The sequence below is a fragment of the Cuculus canorus genome, chromosome 4, assembly GCF_017976375.1.
Source record: "Cuculus canorus isolate bCucCan1 chromosome 4, bCucCan1.pri, whole genome shotgun sequence".
In the NCBI taxonomy this organism is placed as follows: Eukaryota; Metazoa; Chordata; class Aves; order Cuculiformes; family Cuculidae; genus Cuculus; species Cuculus canorus.
The window spans coordinates 46,150,256-46,171,131 of NC_071404.1; the positions used below are offsets into that span (position 1 = coordinate 46,150,256).

At 41.3% G+C, this 20,876-nt stretch overlaps 2 protein-coding genes across 4 annotated transcripts in view; one reads left to right on the forward strand and one right to left on the reverse strand.

Moving 5' to 3' along the window:
* LOC128851995 (uncharacterized) overlaps positions 1–1,906 on the reverse strand; it is a 59,600-nt gene extending 57,694 nt beyond the window's left edge. The window contains exons 1-2 of one of the 3 annotated variants that reach the window (XM_054064847.1): positions 1,673–1,903; positions 1,391–1,491 (exon numbers count right to left, since the gene is read on the reverse strand). In XM_054064847.1, the coding sequence (XP_053920822.1) occupies positions 1,391–1,491; positions 1,673–1,874 (303 nt within the window). In that variant the 5' untranslated portion in view covers positions 1,875–1,903. Of the gene's footprint in view, positions 1–1,390; positions 1,492–1,672 lie in introns of all 3 variants that reach the window. The other 2 variants (XM_054064848.1, XM_054064849.1) reach the window with 2 other exon arrangements.
* A 9,888-nt stretch (positions 1,907–11,794) lies between these two features.
* Positions 11,795–16,238, forward strand: FGG (fibrinogen gamma chain). Its single transcript, XM_009556375.2, has 10 exons — positions 11,795–11,952; positions 12,045–12,089; positions 12,524–12,707; positions 12,804–12,897; positions 13,273–13,403; positions 14,071–14,204; positions 14,332–14,516; positions 14,855–15,132; positions 15,477–15,646; positions 16,010–16,238. Exons 1-10 carry the CDS (start codon positions 11,878–11,880, stop codon positions 16,022–16,024), a joined length of 1,311 nt encoding a protein of 436 aa, XP_009554670.2. The 5' UTR covers positions 11,795–11,877; the 3' UTR covers positions 16,025–16,238.
* The last annotated feature ends 4,638 nt before the right edge of the window (positions 16,239–20,876 follow it).

The following is a 20,876-nucleotide window of genomic DNA, read 5'->3' on the forward strand; positions in this document are numbered from 1 at the left end:
TGTTCAAGGCCACGCTGGATGGGGCCTTGGGCAGCCGAATCTAGTGGGAAGTGTCCCTGACCATCGCAGAGGTAGTTGGAACTAGATGATTTTTAAGGTCCCTTCCAACCCAAACTATTCTATGATTCTATACGAAGGAGAAAGAATACAGGGAAGGGGGAAGGTTTAGACTAGACATTAGGAAGAAATTCTTCACGATGAGAGTGGTGAGGCTCTGCCACAGGTTGCCCAGGGAAGCTGTGGATGCCCCCTCCCTGAAAGTGCTCAAGGCCAGGATGGGGCCTTAGGCAGCCTGATCTAGTGTGACATGCTCCTGCCCATGGCAGGGGGGTCGGAATTGGATGATCTTTAAGATCCCTCCCAACCCAAAACCATTCTATGATTCTATTATTTATTTTCACAGAGTCAGCAATGTGCGCTCGCAGCCAAGAAGACCAACTGTATCGTGAGCTGCAACAAAAGAAGCGTGGCCAGCAGGTCAAGGAAGGTGATCCTGTCCCTCTAGTCCTTTCTTGTGAGGCCCCATGTGGAGTACTGTGTCCAGTTCGGGAATCTTCAATATAAGAAGGATATGGAACTGTTGGAACAGGTCCAGAGGAGGGCTACAAGGACGATCAGAGGGCTGGAGCACCTTCCCTACGGGGACAGGCTGAGAGAGTTGGGGTTGTTCAGCCTGGAGAAGGCTCTGAGGATACCTTATGGCAACCTTCCAGTACCTGAAGGCGGCTACAAGAAAGCTGAGAAGGGACTGTTTAGAAAGGCTTGTAGTGACAGGATAAGGGGGAATGGCTTTAAACTGAAGAGGGGCAGATTTAGGCCAGACATAAGGAGGAATTCCTTCACAATGAGGGTGGTGAGGCACTGGCACAGGTTGCCCAGGAAGGTTGTGGCTGCCCCATCCCTGGAGGTGTTCAAGGCCAGGTTGGACGGGGCCTTGAGCAGCCTGATCCAGTGGGGGGTGTCCCTGCCCGTGGCAGGGGGATTAGAACTGGATGATCTTTAAGGTCCCTTCCAACCCAAACCAGTCTATGATTCTGATTTATTTTCATAAAATGATTTATATTATTTATATTTTTATTTTCATAGAATGGTTTGGGTTAGAAGGGACCTTAAAGAAAAGCTGACCAACGCTTTTATTCGATGAAACTGAATATATGAAAATAAATCATAAAATGGTTTGGGTTAGAAGGGATCTTAAAGCCCATTCAGTTCCACTCCTCCTGCCACGGGCAGCGAAAGCTCCCCCCCGCCTCCCGTGCAAGTAACATGTAGAATCATAGAATAGTTTGGGTTGGAAGGGACTATAAAGATCACTACAGGAATCCAACAGCCTCCACCGGGCCCGGCATCCTTTAAGCCACACAGGGAAGGCGCCGCAGCCGCTACTTACAGGAGACCGGGCTCTGGCGGCGGTCAGCAGCGACACGGTGATCTCGGAGAGGTAGTCGAAGACGAGGAAATCCAGCTTCCCCCCGTAGAGCAGCTGCGGCACTGGCGGCGAGGGGAGAGAGCCCGCCCTCAGCTCCGCGGCCCCAGCGGCCGCTCCCGCTTGCGCAACGGGGACAGACCTCGGGGACCGCACACACCGAGCTCCCTCCCTCGTCACACCTCGGGGACCCCCGGGCTGCCCCTCATCCCCCACCACACCTCGGTGACCCCAGCCCCCGCCCACCTGCGGCTGCCGTGTCCCCCCAGAAGCCCGAGGCGCAGCCCACGCGGACGGCGGCGCGCGCGGGGCTCTCGCAGGCGGCGGCGGCGCCGCTGCTGCTGCTGCTGCCGCTGCAACGCCGGCTCCAGCGGGGCGCGCGCGCCGCCGTCCCCCCCGCAACCGGCAGCAGCCGCCGCCGCCGCCGCAGCAGCGCCGCGAAGCTCATGGTGGCGGGACAGCCAGACGGACAGCCACCGCCTCCCCGCTTTACGGCCCCGCCCCGGCCCGAACGGGCGGCTGGGGAATTCGCGGAAGGAACGTGGGAGGAGTTAGGGAGGAAGGGAGAGGAGGAAGTTTGCATGGGAAGAGTTTGCGGGAGTGTCATAGAATCAGAATCATGGAATCGTAGAGTCACCAGGTTGGAAAAGACCTCTTGGATTATTATTCCGATCTGCCACTAAACGGTTTCTCTGAGCACCTCGTCTACCCGTCTTTTCAGTACTCGGAGAGATGGTGGCTCAGCCCCCTCCCTGCGCAGCCTCTGCCAGTGCCCCAGGACCTTTTCTGTGAAAAAGTTTTTCCTGATGTCCAGTCTGAACCTCCCCTGGTGTAATAAATGCAGGACGCCGAATAATTTCAATCGGTCCTTTTTATTAATAATTAAGCAAGTGGAAAGCGAGCAAAAGCAGCGCTGGGTGACAGAGTGACGGGATGAATCTCCGCTCCACTGCTGCCACACTCTCCAGCGTATATGCAGTCCTTTATATAGTCCATTTTTCTTGTTTTTCTTGCATATCTTCCGTGCGCACCTTGTATTCCGCTAAGAAGCTTTCCTTGTATTCTGCCGAGAGGCTCTCTTTATCTTGAGTAGCAATAATCACGTACACTCTCCATATTAGGCAAGCAAAGTACACAAATTGCTTATCTTGAGTAGCAATAAGCGAAACAAATTGCAGAAGTTACATTGTCACAGCAAAGTTACATATACTGTTTTTTTTGTAAAGAAGAGCTTCACACTTTGTTGAATTTATATACCCTAATAGTTTAATTAAACAATTTTACTTTTAACACTGGGGCAGCTTGGGACATTCCCCCTTGTCCTGTCCCCTGTCACTTGGGAGAAGAGAACAACAGCCACCTTTCCACAACCTCCTTTCAGGTAGTTGTAGAGAGCAATAAGGTCTCCCCTCAGCCTCCTCTTCTCCAGGCTAAACAACCCCAGCTCTCTCAGCCGCTCCTCATAAGACTTGTTCTCCAGCCCCTCAGCAGCTTCATTGCTCTTCTCTGGACACGCTCCAGAGCCTCAACGTCCTTCTTGTAGCGAGGGATCCAGAACTGAACACAGGATTCAAGGTGCAGTCTCACCAGTGCCAAGTACAGGGGCAGGATAACCTCCCTGGACCTGCTGGTCACACTGTTTCTGAAAAAAACCAAGATACCATTGGCCCTCTTGGCCACCTGGGCCACTGTTGGCTCATGTTCAGTTGGCTGTCACCCAACACCCCCAGTTCCTTCTCCTCCGTGCAGCTTTCCAGTCATTCTTCCTCTAATCTGTAGCACTGCACAGGGTTGTCGTGTCCCAAATGCAGGACCCGGCATTTGTTAAACCGCATCCCATTTCTCTCAGCCCATCAGTCCAGCCTGTTCAGATCCCTTTGGAGAGCCTTCCTACCCTCAAGCAAATCGACACTTCCTCCCAGCGGTGCCTGCACTTGGGTTGGGGCAGCTCCTAGTGTCACAGAATCACAGACTCATTAGGTTGGAAAAGACCCTTTCTACAGGAAGAGTCATCAGGCACTGGCAGAGGCTGCCCAGGGAGGTGGTTGAGTCACCATCCCTGGAGGTATTTAAAAGATGGGTAGACAGGTACTCGAGGACATGGTTTAGTGGCAGATAAGAATGGTTGGACTGCATGATCTAAGAGGTCTTTTACAACCTAGTGATTCTATGAGTCTATGGCCTTTGAGATCATCGAGCCCAGCCTGTACATGTCCAAAGCTCAACCATCCCTGAGCACCCCATCTACCCATCTTTTAAACACCTCCAGGGATGGTGACTCCAGCACCTCCTGCTGCCAGTGCTCAATAAACCATTTAAACCCTGCCACTGAGCAGGGAGGAGGTAGAGAAAATCAGGAGTTAAAGCCCAGGGAGAAGAGAGGGATTGGAAAAAGGTGTTGATTTGGGGATTTGGTTTTGTTTCTCAGTGTCTTGCTCTAGTTTGAATGGTAATAAATCAGATTAGTTTTTTTCCCCAGGTTAAGTCTAGTTTGCCCATGACAGTAACTGGTCCCTCCCTGTCCTTGCCTTAAACCTCTTGTCTTGCCTTGCCTTTATTTCTTTAGATTCCCCTCTGCAGGAGGATATGACAAAGTGACCAAGTCATTCTTTGTTGCCCACTGTGAGGCTCAAAACCACAACAGTCTTACATGCTGATTTGATGCAATAACCACTAGGTCTGCCTTAACACGTGCATTTTGATTCTAGGTGGTTTTGAATAACCTCTTGCAAGTGAAATGTTAATAAAATATGGGGTCTTTGCAGGCGTGCTGAAAAACACAATGTTCAGTGTGACACTGACAGTACTAAGTATATGATCATGAGAGGTAGTTTTACTGACATAAAAAATAGCCATGTTGAAAATATTCAAAAAAATACAGCATTATTTTAATAAATTAAACATCGAATTAGACTAATTTCTAATTGCAATTGTAAATGATGGGGTTGAGACAACGTAGAAAGTAATTATACTGTGATCTCAGAACTTGGTTCTTTACGTAGGGAGGTGCAGTGTTTTCCTATTGCAAAAGAAGCCATAAAGCACCATTTTCTAACCTTCTCAGTGCCTGAAAAGTGGTAATTACTGTATGAAATTGTTAAACTGGCAGACCCAAGAAGGTCACAGAGAAAGAAAAGTTGGTTCGCTGCGCACAGAGAGGACCTAACTTTTTATTGAGTTATTAAATTATTTAATTATTATGTTGAAAGCTTGCAGATTTTGAGTCCCTGTAAACTCGTGAACATCCAAATAATCACAATGGAAAAAAAAAAATAAACATGCTGTGTGTAAATAGCTGACTCCAGATAGCTTTGTCCTAAAGATATCTATGTATATTTATTGTAGTGCCTTAAAGTAAACTTTGAAGCAAGAACCAGAAAGAGCACTGTCTGGTGCAAAATACACAGCTATCAGTATGTCTTATAGCCATAAAGATAAATGCTTCTGTAATTTAATTTTAAAGCGTCTTCTATGTATGTTTCTATATGCAATACATTGCAGTGAGATTCCAACATACTGCAACGTACCAGGAGAAATGGCTAATCCTCAGCAAGCCTTGCAATGAGCTCAAATCCTGTCGTGAAATCCAAATGCAGTTTACATTTGCTGAGACTCCATCATCAACGTGCTGCAGTCCTCACTCACTCCTGCACTTAAACATATCCAAAATGAATGCCAATCACTAACAAACATAATCGTTTATAACCCACGAATGTAAGTAAAACTCCCATTGAAATGGGTTGGGCGAAGATTTCATGCCGAAAAGCTGAATTTCTGGACTTCAGAAGGCAGAGATGCTCAAACAAAGTGAACCAGAGGCCGGTAGGTGGCTGTATTTCACCACTGTCCGTACCCACCTCGCGCCCAAAACAATCCCCAGCCCCCAAAGTGTTATCTACTCCCACCAGCATCCTTTGTGCTGCATGTGATGTATGTTAAGATATAAATATTCACACGTCCATGTGTACATTAATAGAACAGTTCTGAAATCTAGAAAGGTGCCGTATTCTTTCAACTTCTTCCAAACATTTTTATAGCATGGATTTTGACAGCAACTTCCCATGGTTCTGTGAAGGGCTGGATCTTGCTTTGTTAGAAACCGTTTTAAGGCCCTTCTGGAGTCTTAAATACAATTTTAGCAAATTTGCATGTGAATGTTTATGTGTATGTGAGAAAATTAATATCCACCGTATATAGAATACTAAGACACACCCATTGCTTGGTCTGCCAAAAACATGAGGAAAGGATTTAGGATTGTTTCCGATATTTGCAACGTTGCACTGAAGAGATGAAGGGATGAAAGGCAGTATTCAGCTGGGTCCCCCAGCAAATGTGTTTCTTAGTCCATTTAGACTAGTGCATAAGTAGGCTATTTAATAAGTTTGTTGAGACTCCCAACAAAATCATGTGTTTCATCAGTGAGAGTAATTTATACACTCTCCATATTCCCTTCATTTGACTTGGCAGATTATTTTCTTGAAATAAAGACTCTGAGTTTTCATTGTCATTTTCACGATCCCATTATGAGCAGCAATAATTAGCTCAGAATCCATCGTTTTACCTACACGATTAGTATTGTTTTGATAAAAACATAGGAAAGTTACCCTTTCTGGGTAGGCTTGCAATGTTCTGTGATGGCCAAGTCTTAATTTTGAGATTTTGGCTTTTATGTGATTTAACAGATTTTGGCAATGGTTTATTGCTCTTTGAGGACATCAGATGGCACTGTGTGGTTGTCAGTGAAGCTCAGAAGAAGCTATGTGAAGTTCAGACAAGGAGAAGCTAGTAAAAACCTTGACTGTACCTGTGGCATGTGTAGGGGAGGTGGGTTAACAATAACAGGTGCCATAACTCTGTCAGATGGTATGAGTCCTCATCCGTTGGCTCCATTGCTTAATGTACAACTTTTAAGACTAACTCGATTTTTACCTCCTCTCGTAAATTGTGAGAAAGGAGGGGGAGAAAAATCTTCTGGTTTGAATTTTTAGGATGGAGAAAGAAAAAAGATTACAGAGTAAAAAAAATTAAATAATATAGGTTTTTTTCTTGTTTATAGTTGAAGCGTAGATCAGTCTGGGATTTACAATTTCCCTTGTGACCCTAAGTAATAAGATTTCTTTCATTATACTAGTGTCATTAATGTTTCAAATGTAGGTCTGCACTTCCATCCCTGTAAATGGATTTGTATAAGAGCAGGGAGCACGTGTGATGTGTAAAGGAAATATGAAATACATTCTTCTACTGCCATCATTATGAATTGTGTTCAGAGCCAACTCTGGAAGTCAGGGCAGACAACATGGAGCACATTTTTCCACAGCAAATACACTTTCCATTATTTTTCTAGGATTTTTCTGACAGTCAGACTTCCTCTGTTTGCTTAAAAACATACAAGCAAAGTATTTCACAAGCAAGGAGTATAGTGAAATACATTACATTTCTTGCTGTGTTTCCTTTAGTGTCACTGCCAATAAATTCCTGTCCAAACCAACACTATCAGCAGATACTGGAAAATATTTTAGTTTATTGAGTAGGCTCTGGTTAGTTTATTGAGACTCTGTCCTCTCAACTAATTACAAAATATTCAGCAAATATTTGGATTTATTACTTATCTCATTCCCACAAATTAGTGCATCTCTTTGTTTAACAAAAGCAGTTCACTGCTCTTGCCCTCAAGGTAAAGCATACATTGCAATCTCTCTTTTGCAGATAGTCTGAAAACTAACCTTTTCTAAGTGAATCAACAGTTGAAAACAATCTCTGTAAATCAGTAGAGGGAGAAAATCTGCAATGTTTCGTCTAATACCCTTATATATGACAGAAACAACTCAAAACTCAATAATGATGTTCAACTGATCCTAGCACATGGTTTGAGGGGTTATAGTAAGTTTAGTAGATTTTTAGCATGTTGAAATATAACATCCTATGCTCTGGGGCTCAGAAAAACCTCAGCTGTGACAAAGCAATAATATACATAATCTTCTGAACTATATTCATTTTATGCCTTAATATCACATTTCTGATGCTTTTAGGAGGTATGTTCTCTCTTAATTCCTTAAGATTTGATGTTTAAATAAAATCTGAAATGTATCAAAGTAAGTAAACTCTAAAAAAAGAGACTATAGGATTTTAAAATGATAACAGCTCATTCAAACTATCAAACATCTGGCTTATGGACATGAGGTATTTTCAGAAGTACTTTAATGATGAAGGGCCTTGATTTTGGGCCTTTTTGATTGTTAAATACTTCTGAAAATTTGCTTGTAATAATATTTGAAATCAAAATAAGATAACATAAAAAAATTTGGTTATTTGCAGAAATCAAATAATCTTTTACATTAGCATATTCTGTAGAAAAAGAAAGCTGTGGAAAATGGCCACAGGAACATGAGTCACTAACCAAATGACTTTTAGCAATCGTACATCAGTGGAGTTTCTCTGCTTAGATTAAAAAAAAATAACATACATTCTAAAGCGAGTGAAAGTATTTTTTCTGTATCCATGGTGTGCATGCTGCAAAATATCCCATGAATTCCAAAATGCAAAGCCATAAATATATAAATGTCATATGTTTCCTCAGAAACAGAACAATTTCCAGCCTGTATTTGAACAGAAGCTTAGTGAATATCTGTACTGTTGTCATGTGTGACATAAAGTAAAGGTTGTCTCATGCAGAGTAACTGATTTTTTCTGACTCGGGAATCCTTCAGGCATTTCAGGGAGTGTGAGGAAGAAGTCTGTTGTGTAAAGTGGACTCTCCAATTGGCAAAAAAGTTGCCATTTACCTTTTGCCCAAGTTCTGAATATTGAAAGAGAAAGAGAAAGATGAGTTACAAAACTTCCTTTTTCATTTTCACTTTTCTGCTTCTGTTTATAAAGCGGTTGGGTTTGTAGTACACCAGCAGCATAACTTCAATACTAGACTGCTTTTTAATGGTCTATTTCTCATCCGAACAATCACTCATTGCTTGACCCAGCAAAGCGGATTTTGCCCACTAATCTGTATAGCTTACTAGTAGTACAAGTGGGAATTATGCATGTTGATGATACATTACAAAGCAAAGTAGGTAATTTTTTTTCAATATTTACTTCTCAGGGTTTTCCACATTTGTTTTTAATATTTATTTTTACATAAGAAAACTAACTTCTAGAGCATCTGAAAAAAATGCAAGTTCAAGTGTTCACTGAACATGTGCAGTTAAAACAATAATGAAACCCCTTTGGAAATGTTAAAATAGATCACTGTAGCAGTTTCGGAATTATATAGACTGATTTTTCAATTTAGATACTTAAGGTATGTAAGTATGAGTCATAAATTTGAAAAACAGTGATTTTTCCAAGACAGCGATAAAAACATGCTGATATCCAGGAACTAATTTACAAATACAAAGATATTTCTCCTGGTTTGTATTTCTGAGGGAATATTTACTATGAATAATGGGAAAGTGTTGGATACCTTCCCAGTGGCTGTTTGAGAAAATTAGTAATCAAAATAGAATTGAAGAAGGCTCTTTTAAACAAATAATGGTTCACCTTTACTATCTATTAAGAAAAATAAATTGCCAGACAAAAAGTAAACTGAATTTGAGAACTCTTCCTTCTGCCTGTGCTACATGAATCGTTCCTCACTTGTTACCAAATCAGCAAATAGACTTACTGGAATTAAAAAGAACTGGCCAGAAGATCAACAAAGTCAAATTATGTTGGACATGTTGCAGAGTACAACTAGGTCTGTAGCACATTTGTTCTGTAAATGGGTCAGCTATTTTGCAGCCAAGACCATGCAAGACAAAATGTTATGTGAGGGAGGAAAAATACTGCAAAGCCATTCCACTGAGAATACATGGGTTTTTTTTCAACTTAATGAAAAGCAGAAATAAGTTAGTTCTAATACATGCGAAATGAAACCATAAAAGAAAAGGAAGCAAATATATGAAAGGATTAATTAATTATTCAAGGCTATATCAAGACCATTTAATAAATAAGGCAAACAAAAATATTTAAGGTTTAAATATTTACATATTCTGCTGAGAAGTACAAGCAGTTGCAACCAGAAATACAGCTAGGCAACACTTATAAATACAGTGCACATATATTTGTTAATCATTAAAGCAATGTTTAATATCAATTCCTTCATAAATATAAATCTATACAGTGATAATTTTGTGTAACACAAGCACCTCACCAAAAATTCAGTTTTCCTGTTCCTAATCCATTTGTAGACATAATGATCTTTTTGTTTTACTAGCCAAATTAGCCAGTTATCTGGAACAATGAAACTCTACTTACAGACTGAAATTATTTCATTACAGCCGTTTTCGTGCTTTAGGCATTTTATCTCAAAAAGAGCTAAGCTATCGTTGCCAGTGTTAATTGTTGTCATCTCTTCTGACTCATGAAATTCTTGCCTAGGAACACAAGACAAATATTTCTGTATTCTGTTATGAAACATTCATCTGAAAGAGTTTCAAGCCTGTGTGTGCTGTTCTTAGTGACAAAAGGAAAGGGTATGTTCTTCAGTTTGTTAAAGGATGAGGGATACCTGGGTTGTGTTACCTGGTTCACCTGTCTTGTCATTAATATTATGTGCCTGTCTGCAATATTGAGTGGACACCTGTGGCTGAAGCTGGGCTGGTTTTGTTCACAAAGTTCATACCAGCAACCTACTCACACTATATTATGTCTAAGGGAATCCCAGTGGTGTGCAGGCACTGCTATTGCACCTCCAGGATCCTTTGGAGGCTTTTGTTATGACCTGCAGTGAAAGAAGCAGCAAAGTAAGCTCAAGCAGTGTGTGAACAGCAGTGCCAGGGAGATTCGCTGGTAGTTTCCTGAGTCAATGTTAACGGCATTACTGGAGCAATGTAGAAAACACAAGAGCAGGTAGACTTTTACCCTGTTTTATTTACTTTATTTTCACTCTTTAGGAAACAGAACTAACCATGAAAAAGGTGGAGCCATGTCCTATTTGTATTGGTAAGGACAACAGAAGCACATTCTGCACGTGACTGTTGAAGGTAATTAATGCCAGATTTGGAACAGTAAACTTCTAGCATCGGTCATCCTTTGGAGAGGACATTTGGCAGCCTGGCAGCTTACTCGCTGGTCATCAGTACGGTTACTGGAATGCTGACTCTCCCATGAACAGTGCTTCAGCTTCACATAAGTGTCCCACAGATTTGATATTTAGCATCATAAATAATGAGATTTCCTTCTGGCAATATGTGGCTCGGTGTGAAACTTTCTGTTTGACCAGATGTGCCCAAATGAAAAGAGGATATATAGGTCAGGAATGCTCCATCCTTTGGGGCATAATAATTTCTAATGCTGTAATAACATAATATCTACCTACAGAGTGCTTTTGTCCATGAATTTTAAATACCTATTAAATAAAGTTGGAACATTGATCCTGCTTTATAGAGCTGAAGTCATTTGCCTGAAATCAAATAGCCAACCCTGGTAACAACAGATCTAGCAGTAAGCCCCAGTCCCATCATTCTTTTTGTCATTTGGTCAAATGTGTGTTGAAGAAAAAATTTCACTCAATATTGCCCCATCACATTGTAGAGACAAAAAAGCAGGCTCTGTCTGGAGAAGCCACAGTCTAAAGATCAGGTGTAAGGCATGAGTAGAAAGCTATTAATGCTATTAATACAGACAGTAAGTAGAAGCACATTCATAAAATAATTTGGCTGGGATGAAGCTTGTAGCAGAAGAGGAAGCCCGTCCCTAGTCTTGAGGTGTGATGGATAAGGCACATAACTGACAACATTACTTCCCCAGCAAGGAAGCTTTGACCAAAGTCATTCAAATGGAGTGTCTGAGCTGAAGCGTAGGGAAGATTCATGGCTTTCATTGCCTGTGATAAATACCACAGGCTTCTTTTCCAGATATGGCACTGTCCAATTTGACTTCCTACCCTTCTCTGTTCCAGTTCTGTCATCTGCAGAATATAGAGAATGATGTGGATTCTCTTTGCAAAGCGTATTGAGATCTGTGGTGGGAAGGTGCTATGCAACTGTAAAATATTCATAGCACTTACTGTTAGGCTATTGGTATTTGTTACAGATATTTACTGTGGCTTTTATTTGTGCTGTTTGAGTGAAACTTCTACCAGCACCATCCTGAAGCCATGTTTAGTTTTCTACATTCATGTTCCTAAAATTAGCATTTCCATGTCTAGTTTCACCTTCCCGCCTGCCCGGAAGCCTCCTGGCTGAAGCAGAGATCAAGTGAACAAGTGGGAAGCAGGTTCTTAAAATGGGAGGAGTAAGAGATGTGTGCAAATTCTGGGAATCCACCTCAACCCCCTACCCCACCTCTTCCCACCCTCTCCCAGTGCCCGCCTCCAACTTCAGCCCTTAAACTGCTGCTGCCCTGTGCTAGGTTGAACGTTTTCACAGGCTGACTGCTCAGCTCACATAGAGCAGTCGGCAGTGCCTGGTGGGACAGACATGATGATGCTGAGGTTACAGAGCTGGGCTCCCCTGGGGTCTCTCCTCTCCTTGCTCTTTTCTACCAGCATGGCGGTAAGTGACAAGACAAGTGTTAGAAAACACCTCAGTGTGGAAAAGGCTGTCAGAGAAAATTCACTGAAAACGGTCTTCTTTCTTCTCTTCAGTATATTGCTACCAGAGAAAACTGCTGCATATTAGATGAACGATTTGTAAGTATCTGAACAAGTTTCTTTTATCTTGAGTCTAATTAAAACTTCCCTATGCTGATTAATAACTACCATTATCACTTGTAGCTTCATTTGATCTTCATTGTGATTTTCAACGCTTATTAAATGTGCTATGATAAACCTTTATCTATTAATAGAGGTATAACTCTGGTAAAAATGTAGGGGAGGCTTACTGTTGACAAAAGCATATATCCAGAAGATGCTACAAGTAGCAGCATGCACTGTTCTCTTGCTATGTGTGTGCATGTATGAACTGCATCTGTAAATTCAAATACTGCAAACAAAGTGGCAAATGCCTGCCCTTTTTTATCCACAATCATTTGTATAAGCGGCGCCTGAAAGTTCCACTGCCGAAGTATTCCGTTCTCCTTTCTTTTCCCCTGAAACATCGCCAATTATTATTCTTTCCTCTTTAGGGGAGCTACTGCCCAACAACCTGTGGCATTGCAGATTTCTTTAATAAATACCATCTCACTGTGGATAATGAACTGCAGGAAATGGAGAGAATTTTGAGGCAAATTGCTAACTCCACAGGAACAGTAGAACATTTGATTCAACACATCCAAAGTCTCTATCCTCCAGAGAAGCAGACACTACCAAGTGAGAATATAAAAATAACTACACAACTGACATATGGTTTTCTTGGGTTTTAATTTGCTAGATTGCAATTATTTTATACCTTTCACTGTTTTACAGATTCAATTGATGATTTTACTAAAAAATCCAAGAAAATAATTGAAGAAATTATCAGATATGAAAACACCATTTTATCTCATGAAAATACAATACAGTAAGTATTTTCTGCCTTTGTATTTCTTGACAATTCAAGTAGTTTTCTTTCTATTACAAATGCATTCATAATTGAAGAGGAATAATTCATCATTCAGGAGAACAAAGGAAAACTTTCCGTAGAGTTCATACATTAGTCACTGTTCTGAGTTTTGCCGATTAGAGTCAAGTCAAGTTTTGTATAAGATGAAGTGTGTGCTTTCCCATTTTTGATAGTTTTCTCAGCTATAAATATCAATGCTAATAGAGGCACCTCTTTTTTACAAGGGTATATATAACAGCATACTACCTAGGTGAGGCATGTGTGCAGGGAAATGTGTGTTACATATTCAGAAACAGCTGAAACAACAACCCTTCTTTATGTTTTTCTGTCTAGACAGTTGACAGATACATATATATTGAACAGCAACAGGATTGCACAGCTGAAGCAGAAGATTGCCCAGCTTGAGTCACACTGTCAGGAGCCATGCAGCGACACAGCTGAAATACAGGAGACAACTGGAAGAGGTGTGCAAATGCTTCTGCTATGGTGGAGGATTAATTCAGTTACAAATATTGCCAGGTGGCATCACAGCGATAAGTTATTTGTAATCTTATGGGCCACAGATTACTGCAAAGATATTCCAAAGAGGTTGGAAGTTATGGAACCAATGTAAGCTTGGACCAATGTAAGTGCTGGTTGGATACTCTTGCAAAGAGGACATTCAGATGGAACAGGGGTCTTGCTTAGACCTTTGGCTTAGGCCAAAATATTATTTTCTCAAAATGTATGCTAAATATAAGGGCCAGGAAGAGATTTCTATGGACATAAGACAGACAAAAGGTAATTCATTATCACATTTCCACCAAGTCACCTGAAGAAAATTAATTATTCCATTAGCTGCAAAAATGCTATTTTTATTGCTGTAGAAATTAATACAATGACTGTATTTTACAATTAAGGTGCTTAAGTTATATGTGAAACTAAATTCTTCCTTATCTTACATAAATCCTGTGACCTTTAGTGGGATTTTATGGCAATGACATTAGAGTATGTGGATTAAATAGCTAACTTTGCACTGATGACATTTAGATGAATTGTGTTTCTTGCACTAAGAAAGTTACAATATCAAATAAGTGTGAGGATAGAACTATAGCTAGATTAATAATGATCCTCTGAATATTTTTACTTTAGATTGCCAAGACATTGCAAATAAAGGTGCCAGAAAAAGTGGTCTTTACTTTATCAAGCCTCAAAAGGCCAAGCAGTCATTCCTAGTCTACTGTGAGATTGACTCATATGGCAACGGCTGGACAGTATTACAGAGGGTATGCCACTTATGTATTATTACCATGAGCAAGGTTATTGCATCAGCACTGTTTTTATTTACCTGCATAAGATACATAACCTTTTGATTGAGGTTTTGGGTTTGGTTTTTTTTGTTCCCCTCGCCAGAGATTGGATGGGAGTGAGGACTTCAAGAAAAATTGGATCCAGTATAAGGAAGGATTTGGACATCTGTCTCCAGATGACACCACTGAGTTCTGGCTGGGCAATGAAAAGATTCATTTAATAACTACACAGTCCACGCTGCCATACACCTTACGAATAGAACTGGAGGACTGGAGTGGCAAAAAAGGGTACTTGCTCATGATGCTTCTGAAAATGACAGCTTAAAACCTACTACTCCCACCACTGTGTCAATTTGTACAGCTGTGAAAAAATGATAGTTCCTTAGACATGCTAACATGCGTGGAACACTGCATTGGCACCATGTGTGCCTTGCAGCCAGGCAACACAAAAGTTGGTTGAATGCATGTTGTTGAACTGAGACACACAATCATGCAAAACGAATTCCTTTTCAAATGCTAGGATGCCATAAAGGCCTTCTCTGCAGTGTTAACACCTATATATTTTTCATTCATGCATATACCGGGAATGTAGCATGCTCATATTCACCATATTCCTTTGTTAACAGCACTGCTGACTATGCCGTATTCAAAGTGGGAAGTGAACAAGACAAGTATCGACTGACTTATGCCTACTTTATAAGTGGTGATGCTGGGGATGCCTTTGATGGCTTTGATTTTGGAGATGATCCAAGTGACAAATCCTTTACCTCTCACAATGGCATGCGGTTTAGTACCTATGATAACGACAATGATAACTTTGCTGGCAACTGTGCTGAGCAAGACGGATCTGGATGGTGGATGAATAGATGTCATGCTGGCCACCTTAATGGCAAATATTATATAGGTAAAGTATCTTCCAAATACCTATAACCCAGGATACCATGCTTCAGTGACAAACTGAAATGGATAATTTTCGTTGACTATGTTTTGCCATCTGTTTTTTTCCAAAGCTGGTGTTGCCCAGTCTTTGCAATAACTGCAAACACCAACAGTAGGAACTTGTGTCTCCCCTCCAGCCCAAAGCGGGAAAATTAGTCCTGAGAGAAGCAAACCAGGGGGAGAAGGGCAGTGAGCAGGGCCCTTTATCATGCCCAGGGATGCCACGGAGGTGTTCATACTAGAAAAATACATGGACACATTCACTGCTTTAGAAAGTAACTAACTTTTGCTCCAACTGATATTTTTCAGATGGTGTGTACACATCAAAAGATGCTGGTCCATCTGGATATGACAATGGCATTATCTGGGCAACGTGGCGTGACCGGTGGTACTCCATGAAGAAAACTGCAATGAAAATCATCCCATTCAACAGACTGTCAGTAGATGGACAGCAGCACAACTTGGGCAGCGCCAAACAGGTTCGACCACAAGGCTGAGTAGATATTTAAAAAAGACAACAGGATATAGTTATTTCAAATGCTGAGCATGGACAGCTGGACTGTTAAGCCCACTGCGTTTTAGAGAAGGTGGCTTTGTTTACCATTTTGTCACAAATATTTCTACTTCTTGTATACCTTGCATGTTACTGTTTCTTTTAACAGATAGATAAATGGACAGTCTAGTGGTCAGAAATAGTTCCTTGCCTTCATGTTTTTTAGATGCTACATTTTCAGTTTCCAACTAGCAGAACTATGAATGAACATTATCTACATGTCATTATTGCCTGATGCCCTTCTTTCTTTAGAAGAACATTAAAATGCTCTTTATCTTTTCTTTTGTAGGTTGGAGACTCATAAAGGAACTTTTTTGCAAAGACTGATTTGAACAGGAAAAACAAATCTTTTGTCTCTTAGACGCTGAACTTACTTAACATTACAGAGTTCCGTTTTGGCCATAAAATATTGTTCACTGTAGAATGTGCAAGTCTCTTTCCTGAGCGGTGGTTACCTCTGTACATGGTTATTTTATTCTGTACAAATTCTCAATAAATTTTTGATTACTACAAAAAAATCTGAACTTGTTATCTATGCTCTACTCTTGGCCAAGCAACACAAAGTAAACTTTATGATAGTTGGAAGGTTGCTGTAATCAAACCTTTTTGATTCAGTCATTCCTGAATTTCATGCCGGTAGTTTCTGCTGTTTGACTAGAGGCAAGTGTTACAGCTCTTTCTCCATAAAATGTGGATTTTTTCCAAAAGTTTTCATTGTGTTTTCTGATGAAATTGATTTGTGACATAGATCAAAGTACAGAGCAACTTGAAACAGGCCTTCTGAGTTGCTGAAGGCTACTTAGCTGAGCTTATCATGAAGTAATGAATACATTTTCAGTCAGGATGTGTCAGGAAGTATGCTAATAATGACCAAGAACAGATATTTTACTCCAGAGAATACATATTAACAAGTTTAACAAATATTACACAGAATAAAAGTTTTGTTTGCTATATAGCACATAGTATTATGCTATACAACTATTATTCCTGAATGCCCCCTTTCGATTCATAAATAAGATGGATCTTAAAGGCAGTTCATGCTGCCTCAACACTTTTCCAGTTTCGCTGCCCAGGTCTCTAGCGAGGCTGCTGTTGAGCTTCTTTCCCTGGATCTGAGTCCCCATAGCATAACAAGCTGCTGTCTCTCTGTCATTTTCACTAAGGTTGTTTTGATGTAGCTCAAGTTTTACCCTTAAACCAAAGTGCAAGAGGAAGGCAGGTTCCTTAGGAGTAGGTGAGAAGAAGCCATCATTATTATAGGGTCATCATGGGGTTAACAGCTCTCTGGGACAAGGGACAACCCCTCCACCTCACTGAACCAGTATATTTGCACAGCTCTGTTGCATCCATGCAACCAGCCATGCTGTCCAGTTCACTTCCATGTCCAGTTCCTCACCATTGTCCTGAATGTTTTTGTGCAGTGAGGCCTCTCCTGTAGCTCCCTGTAGCTGAAGCAGTACGCATAGAGAGGCCTATGGGAATGATGTGAGCCGAGAGCTGATAAGCCCAGTCTGATCTTGGTTCTGTAACAGCCACTTGACTGGCATCAGCCAAGTCCCTTCTGCTTTCTGTTTTCAGTTTGTCTCCCCCATGACATGACTTTATTGTTGACTTTAGGCTGTTACTATTTATATATTTGCAACATGGAATTAAATATTATTCCTTTCATCTCATTCACTTTGACTTCTGTATCCACACTCCTCCTCTAGGTCTGAACTGTGAGTTGCATCTCCCAGTTCAGCTTTTGGCTGCACTGATTTGGCTGGATAATTTGATGATAATTTGCTGGAACTACACACATTTCACTGTTGTAAGTTGGCAGTTTATGGGTTACTTACCAGGACTAAGACAGGCTTGTTCTTCCAGATGATTTCTTGACCGGTGTCCTAAGGTCTCAGAAATAATTTTGATCCTCTTTGTAGAGGACCATCTGCTGAAGCAGTCAGGAAGGTCAGAGCTATCAAATTCAAGAAGACTGACCTTTCACAGAAGCCCTGTACCAGAGCTTATCAGGGTACCTGCAGGGTCCCAGACTGCAGTAATATTCTCTGGGCCCTGAAAAAAGGTTCATGACCTTTGGAGATCCTTTCTACCATTTCCAACCCTTTAACTATCAGAAAGGGACCTGAAAACATCTCCTATTTCTTCTCTTAAAGTTAAGATAAGAGTCTCTATTTTTTTATACAAGTAAATACACTGCAATTTTACCCGATTCCCTTTTGTATTTACTGAGAGGTCACATTTCTCTTTTCTATACAGATCTTTATTGTAGTTGACTCTGAGACCACAGCCTATAGAGGAAGTCGTCTGTATTTAGGCAAGCTTTTCCACCTTTGAGTTTATAAAAGTTCATTACAGGATTCTGTGGCTGCAATGAGTTTATATTGCCTTTATATCTTGTGTTTGCAGTCAGTCTTCCAAAGACCACCGTAGAACAGAACAGAGGAATTAGGAACAGAAATACTTTCTCTTTTGGATGCCTCCTCCAATGGGAGGAGGAGGAGAAGAAGAAAAAGTGGGCAACAAAGGGGTAGGGGTAGAATGAGGCAAATAAGGTGGACAGACTGGAGGACTTGATGGGTCCCTCAGTCCCTGGGACACTGCATGGAGAAAATGTGGGACCAGATGCTAGTAAAGGGTTCAGAAAGGTTAAGTACTCTGAGGAAGATATGAAGAGAAAGTGAAGCTGAGGGCTGGGCTGAAGGAGCGTGGAGTATAAGCCAAAGTAGAGAGACAGGAATCGTGGGTAAGAGGAGGAGAAGACACCTCTTGAAAACTATTAGTGGGGAACGATGGTAGGACTTGAGACAGAGTCAGTGCTGCTCAAACCAGTGCTGGCTCAGATCTGGGGCATCTAAACCAGAGCTAAATCCCAGGTTGCTGTGGCAACCTGCCAGGAGCAGGGCAGCTGAAGTAGTAAACTGCGCTTCTGTTCTTTGATCATGAATTAAAGTTAAATCCAAAGTTGATCTAACTTTTGGCCTTTAGCCTTTTGAACAAACACAGGGAGAAGTGACTGGATGATTGCAACATGAAATCAAAGGTACAGGCTGAAGGTCAGGCCTAAATTCAACCCTCAACTGGAAAGCCTGAGGAGCTCCTTCTTCATCCAAGTTTCACCCAGCAATACCTTTTGCATGAAGCGGGAAACTCCTCTTAGTTTACCTCATGTTTGTGATCAGTTATCAGCTTTTTCCAGTCCCTAAAACCTTGGTGGCTGAGTTTTGCTTGGACCAGAGCTTAAGTTTTCTGCATTTGAAGGTCACCACAGTGCTGTGTTCTCCATCAGGGTCAGAAGAGGTGGGCTACGCACTATTGCCATGTTCAGTCTTACACTGGTGGCCAGCACATGGGACATGACTTAGCAAATTGTTGCATCTTCTGTTAGTTCAGGTGAAAAGGCAGAGATTCTTTGGCTTGATATACTCTGACTGGTGTTGATTTTTAAAGCCTATTAGAAAAATAATGTTCAGAGATTATTGAAGATCACAAAATCAATCTCTTAAAAACTGGAAAATGTCAGAACTCAGGTGGCATGTTCTGTTGCATTTAAATTATGAAGGATGTGTTCATTTGTTGCATAGGTTGTAATGCAACCTAATGTAGTAAGACCAGGTTATCTCTTACTTACAGTTGATACCCCGCAGAATTAGGTGCAATTTCTGCCTTCATTCACCACTTCCTGTGGGACAAGAGGCAAGGTGTCTCAGATCTGGCTGCTGATGTTCATCCTGAGCTCCACTGCAGGCACAGAGCTACCTCTGCTATATGCGTTATCTGCACATATGGTGTGCTCTGAAGACTCAGAGCAATAGATCCTAAACACTCAAAATGGAACCTAAAGCTTAATAACTACTTTTTGACTCTAACCTTCTCACCTGGCTTCTGCAGCTGTGAAAAGGGAAAAAGTTGTGCCCAGGGGATGAATGTTTGTAGAGTACCAGGCTAGCTGAGTGATAAGCATGGTAGGAAAATCCTTAAAGATTTAAACAGTCTGCAGGGCATTATCATACAATGAAAAGAGCATGCAGCTCTAGGTGGCTGCTTGCTTGCGGAACACCATCCATGCTCATTGTGAGAAGGAAGGGATCTGGTGGAAGAAACATCACACTTCATCCTGCAGTAAAGTGGGGTCCATGAGTGTATGCACAAGGAGAGCACAAGGAAGGCTGTACCTCCAGTTCTTTTGTTCCTCAGCACAGAGGTCCTAGGGTAGTGGTCTTTGAGCAGAGTTTTGTATCTATCATGGAGTCTAAAGCAGAGCTTGTTGATTTGAGTCATAGATTCTCTATGGACCCCAGTATATTCTGAAAGAAGCCCATTTTACTTTGTTGTGCAAGATGATTAATTCTAACCCTGAAAGATTTCCTTTCATTGTGGTCTTTCTCTTCTTTAAGCATTTTATTGTCCTCTGAGATTTTTATAATTCTTTCACAGAACTGATGCAACAGAGTGAACAAAACTGTGTTGTATTTTGAGCGGGGAAGCATCACCAATCTTAGCCCTGCTAAAGTTAGCAGCTGAGCTTTTTGCTCTGTGAGTACATTTATTATCTGCTTTGAGTTCAGGAGCTGTCTTACCGACATTTATCAACTAAACATCACAGCCATGGCTGACTGATCTTCAAATGAGCACAGGTAGTATGTGGTCTCTTTGGACATCTGTTGCTGAAGTTCATTGGCTCTGTTGTTGCTGAAATCAGAAGATGTTTGTTGCAGTATTACTGGCACTGCATGGGATTCAACAAAAGACTTTACAAAGCATGTTGCAGTTAACAGAAATAAACAAAACATCTTGTTTAAGAATGTGCATTGATAAAATAAGTTTAAACCTGAAATATAATAGAAACTCTTTATCATGAAAAAATAGATCCTGATGGTGTAGATGTTAACCAGTGTAGCACCATCTTATTGAGCTCTTCTTCTACCTGAGGACATGACTCACTAATTATCTTGGTGATATTGGTAGAAATTAAGTTAGGCTTAATGAGGGGCTTCCTGGATAAAAGAAGCATAGAATGCAAGGCCAGAAATGGGAGGAAACAAGGGGTCCAGTTCACTTGCAGTGACCTTCATGTGGGGAAGTTTCAAGCCTCCTGAAGGCAAAAAATAAGAGGAAAAGCAGAGGAAAGGACAAGACGAAGCCTGAAAGGCTAC